At 38.8% G+C, this 5,598-nt stretch overlaps 1 protein-coding gene across 1 annotated transcript in view; it reads left to right on the top strand.

Annotated features, from left to right (window-relative positions):
• The first annotated feature begins 463 nt into the window (after positions 1-463).
• The window catches only part of FRK (fyn related Src family tyrosine kinase), a 97,838-nt gene continuing 92,703 nt past the window's right edge, over positions 464-5,598 (top strand). Inside the window, exon 1 of the mRNA XM_029944767.1 lies at positions 464-971. Within this exon, the coding sequence (XP_029800627.1) occupies positions 577-971 (395 nt within the window). The 5' untranslated portion in view covers positions 464-576. The remainder of the gene's footprint in view (positions 972-5,598) is intronic.

Here is a 5,598-nt window from a genome sequence, read left to right as displayed (position 1 = left end):
GAGATTAATTCAGTCGGCTCATAGCTCAGGATGTTAAAGGCAGTAACCTCAGCTGGTTGGCTAATCATTAGTGAAAAGGAAAGAGCCACGGAGGTCAGGACTGGCCAAATCCCAGAGACAGACTTAAAGCAGGAAGAGAGCTCCTGGAAGAGGCAAGCCGTGATCTTACCTGGCATTAACCTCTTCCTCTTAATTAACTTTTCCTTGGGACATAAAGCAAGATGACTCTTTTCTGTTCCCAGACGTTTGTCTAAATAAAGCCCTCTTAATTTTATTTTTGCTGCGGAATTCCTAAGCAGAGCAGAAGAAAAGGCATCTTCCCTGAGCAGCTGCTCAGCTCCTGCTCAGTTTTGCTGTAGGGCAGCCTCTCTGGCCACAAAAAGCAAGCAGGTGAGTGTCCCCAAGAGGAGCTCCCCGCAGGCACATCTGCCCCACTATTGTGAAACGGCCTTGCACACTCTCTGAAGCCAGGGGAACTGGTGCTTACTTCTAAGTTGCCTGGTGGAAGAAAAGTGGATCTGCAGTGACTGAAAGGAGAGGGAGAAGCCCCTCTCCCCGCCTCTCTTCTGGGGCACCATGGGCAACATTTGTCTGAGGTTCCTGGCGTACTTGAAGCCCTGTCTCCCGTGCCTGTTCCAGGAGGCCGACAAGCCAGTGGTGATGGAGGCCGACAAGCCGGTGGTGATTGAGAACCCGGTGGCCCACTGCTTTCCCGATGCTTGGAGGTCACAGAGCCAGGAGCTCCAGAGAAGCTGTGGTCACTACTTTGTGGCTCTGTTTGATTACCAGGCTCGGACCTCAGAGGACCTGAGCTTCCACGCCGGCGACAAGCTCCAAGTCCTGGACACTTCCCAGAAGGGCTGGTGGTTCGCCAGGCACTTGGAGAAAAGAGGAGGTAGCTCTGGGCAACTGCTGCAGGGCTATATTCCCTCTAACTATGTGGCGGAGGACAGGAGCCTGCAGGCAGAGCCGTGAGTAGTACAAACCCTCACTTTATTTCTCACCTCTCTGCGGGGGGGCGGGGGGTAACCTATTTTCCTTCTTATCTGCAACCCTCTAATTTTCAAAAGCTGCCCTGAAAGTATGAGGAAGTACTGGCAAGAACCTTTTAACTGAAACACACCTCAACTGTTAAGAGTGAAACTGGCAGGTGATTGTTGTTGAAATGACTTCTATTACCATACGCATACCCACGCATACCCACGTTCGTGTTCATCAACATAAACCGTGCGTCTAATACCTTTTCTTTGGCTGTAAAATAAGCCTCACTTTAATAAGAGTGCTGCATTTCATTCGCAGGTATATCATAGATACAGATCCCACTTTCAAATCTAAAGTCAAGCTCTTTCTCTTTTAAAACTTTTGAAGCTTCAGCTCCTAACCCTAACTCTAATTTTAGTTCCTTTTCATTCTGTTAGACACACATAGAGCCAACTAACATACAGAGTAACATTTAGAACATGTTAATTTTTCACTACATTTTCCCAGTGAAATCATGACTAGACATTTTTCTTTGAGTTCAAGATATGGACTTATGCTACCCAAATTGTGATAGTTTGGGGGTTTTGTTATGATTAGAAACTGCCAGTTAAAGATATTTAGTCAGTTTTAACAACAACATATATATATATATATATGTTTTAACAACAACATATATATATATATATATATAGAATGGCAGTATTTCCCCAGAGGAGAAGGAAAAACTACTCTGATATTTGGAAAAAATCCTATGAATTATGGTGGACCCATAGAGGGGAATTTTATATACACCCATCCATCCATGCAAGTGCCAGGCACAGTAGAGGCATGGTAAGTGGAGGAAGGAGTAGGTTATGCTAGTGGTGGTTGGACATAAAGTAGATAAAGCACAGTCTTGACAATGGATCCTTGAAGGTTGGTGGGTTGAGAAACAAGTGGGGACTGTTACTGGCCCTAACTTTGTTAGTGCCTGGTTCCAGTGAAACCCAAGACTGGGAATATCTCCCAGGACTTATTTTATGGAATCTATCTTACTAGAGGAACCACTGAGGATTCAGTTATTTTCTCATATGTTTCTCTTTTTTATGAGAACTGCAGCATGCTTTACCAGCCTAAGGAATAAAGTGGAAAGGAAGTGCCTTTGAGGCAGTATTGCTGCATTCCAGACTCAAATACAGATACAAACGGAGGTTTGGTAATTTTAGAGATTCTTTCCAACACTAGGGACCTATATGTGTTAAAAAGGGGTCCTAATTGATGCCTAAATAGAAACGAATTGAAATCTAGACTTTTGATGAGTGGAATTGATCAATTCTCAAGTGAGAAAATCATCTGTGTGAACACTTATTTTCTGTGCTAATCTATAGGAAATATATTTATTCACTGAATGCTTACTCACATGCATTTATGTTTTTACTACTCTATGATTTATGGATATGGTATGGTAATGTATGGTATTATGTATGTTTTAAATTCAGCACAACATATGCATACTAGACAAATAGATACTAGAATAATGCTAGAGTCTTGAACTCATAATCTAATGTTTTTATCATTCTATTTATTTTTTTCTTCATGATAAATGTAACTTTTAATCCCCATCTCCTATTTTCCCTGTCTCCACATCCACCTCCTCTTTGGTAACCACTGGTTTGTTCTCTATAGTTACATGTCTGTTTCTTGGTTTGTCTCTCTCTCCTTTTTCTTTGCTTGTCTCTTTTGTTTCTTAAATCTCACATATGAGTGGGATCATATGGTATTTGTCTTTCTCTGACTGACCAATTACATTATCCTCTTTAGCTCTATCCATGTGGCAAATGGCAAGATTTTTCTTTTTTATGGGTGAATAACATTCCATTATATAGATGTATGTGTGTGTATATATATATATATATATATCAATAACAGATATATACATCATATCTTTATCCATTCATGTATTGATGGATACTAGGGCTGCTTCCATAGTTTGGCTATTATAAATAATGCTGCAATAAATAAAGGGGGGGCACATACCCCTTTGAATTAGTGTTTTTGTACTTTTTGGGTAGTACACAGTAGTATGATTACTAGATTGTAGGATAGTTCTATTTTTAGTTATTTAAGGAAGCTCCAAACTGTTTTCCACAGTGGTTTCACCTGTTTGCATTTCCACCAACACCGCAAGAGTGTTCCTTTTTCTCTACAACCGGCTAACACTTGTTTCTTGTGTTTTTGGTTTTAACCATTCTGACAAGTACAAGGTGGTATCTCATGTAGTTTTGATTTGCATTTCCCTGATAGTGAATGATGTTGAGCATCTTTTCATGTGTCTGTGGGCTATCTGAGTGTCTTCTTCGGAGAAATGTCTGTTCATGTTTTCTGCCCATTTTTAATTGAATGATTTGGGGGGATACTGAGTTCTTTATATATTTTGGATACTAATCTTTTATTAGCTATGTTATTTGCAAATATCTCCTCCCATTCAATAGGTTTCCTTTCAGTTTTGTTGATTTTTTTCCTTTGCTATGCAGAAACTTTTTATTTGATGTAGTCCCAATAGGTTGTTTTTGCTTTTATTTCTCTTGCTACAGAAGACATATCTAGAAAAATGTTGCTAGAGCCAATGTCAGAGAGATAACTGCCTGTGGTCTCTTCTAGGATTTTTATGGTTTCGGGTCTCACATTTCAGTTTTTAATCCATTTTGAGTTTATTTTTCTGTATGGTGAAAGAAAGTGGTCCAGTTTCACTCTTTTGCATGAAACTGTCCAGTTTTTCCAATACTATTTGTTGAAGAGACTATCTTTTTCCCATTGTATCTTCATTTCTCCTTTGTCAAAGATTAATTGACTATATAAATGTGGGTTTATTTTTGGGTTTTCTATTTGATTCCATTGACTTGTGTGTCTGTTTTTTATGCCAGTATCATATTGTTTTAATTACTACTGCTTTGTAATATAGCTTGAAATCTGGAATTGTGATGCCTCCAGTTTTGTGTTCCTTTTTCAAGATTGCTTTGGGTATTTGAGGTCTTTTTTGGTTCCATACAAATTTTAGGGTTGCTTGTTCTAGTTCTGTGAAAAATGCTGTTAGTATTTTAATAGGGATTACATTGAATGTGTAAATTGCTTTGGGTAGTATAAACATTCTAACATTTGTTCTTCCAACCCATAAACATGGAATGCCTTTCCATTTCTTTGCACCATCTTGAATTTCTTTTATCAGTGTTTTACGGTTTTATATTTGCAAATGACATGATACTACATATAGAAAACTCTAAAGGCTCCAACAAAAAAACCACTAGAACTGATAAATGAATTCACTAAAGTCACAGGTTACAAAATCAATGTGTAGAAATCTGTTGCATTCCTATACACTAATAATGAAGCAGCATAAAGTGAAATTAAGAAGACAATCCCATTTACAATTGCACCAAAAACAATAATATATGTAGGAATAAACTTAACCAAAGAGGTAAAAAACCTGTTTTCTGAAAACCATAATCTACTAATTTTAAATGTATTGAATTCATATTACTGCTTAGGATCTCTGTTCGTTTATCTGTAAGGTCCCTGATTTCACATAGATCTCTGAAATCTCTGTCTCTGATTGTCTGGAAAAATGAGCTCTTTTTTTGTTTGTTTGTTTGTTTTGCTTTTTTCTAATATGAGCTCTTAATGTTTGATATGAAGTGGTTTAGCTTCGTACTTGACAAAACAATAAACGCTGAAGAAAGCAAATAAATTGAGATAAGATAAGCAATTCAAAAGTGATAACATTCTGGGTAACAGGCTCAAGCACAGTGTCCTTGCTTATTTAGATTCTATTTGCCTAACTAACACGAAATAAGACAACTAAAATATTATGACTATTTTTTTTATTCTCATGGGCTATCTGTAACCAAGAGTACTTTTTCTTTAATGCACATAATTCCTGACCTCATTCCCCTTGGAATTTGTTCTCAGCAGTGTTCCCATGTGCCACTACCAACCTGTCTCTCTATAGGTGGCATCCCTTGTGACCTTCATCTACGGGAATAAAAACTTGTTGCCCAGATGTTGCCACCGTGCCTCCTGGTTAGCTCAGGCCAATTTTAATTATACACCGTGGCCTTCATCTATGATTCTAGGTTGTTAATGAGGGGACTGGCCACCAAATGGCTAAGTTCCTTCAATACTTTTAGCTGTCATCTCTAGAATTCTAGTACATTTTAGGTAGTAGTGATTTTAACTTAACAATTAAGTAGTTAACAGTCTTCTGAGTGAAAGTGTCCAAGTGGCCCACACAGTGCCTTAGTAGTTGGGGAATTACACAAAAATGTCTTTTTTAAAAAATATTTTATTGTCAAATTGTTTTCCATACAACACCAAGTGCTCTTCCCCACAAGTGCCCTCCTCCATCACCACCACCTCTTTTCCCCCCTCCCCCTTCCCCTTCAACCCTCAGTTCATTTTCAGTATTCAATAGTCTCTCAAGTTTTGCGTCCCTCTCTCTCCTCAACTTTCTTTCTCTCTTCCCCTCCCCCTCATCCTCCATTGGGTTTCTCCTGTTCTCCTGTTAGACCTCTGAGTGCAAATATATGGTATCTGTCCTTCTCTGCCTGACTTATTTCGCTTAGCATGACACCCTCCAGGTCC

This window comes from Suricata suricatta, chromosome 7 (assembly GCF_006229205.1).
Source record: "Suricata suricatta isolate VVHF042 chromosome 7, meerkat_22Aug2017_6uvM2_HiC, whole genome shotgun sequence".
Lineage (NCBI taxonomy): Eukaryota > Metazoa > Chordata > Mammalia > Carnivora > Herpestidae > Suricata > Suricata suricatta.
The sequence above is the reverse complement of the archived record's forward strand: the minus strand, read 5'-3'. Positions and strand labels throughout refer to the sequence as shown.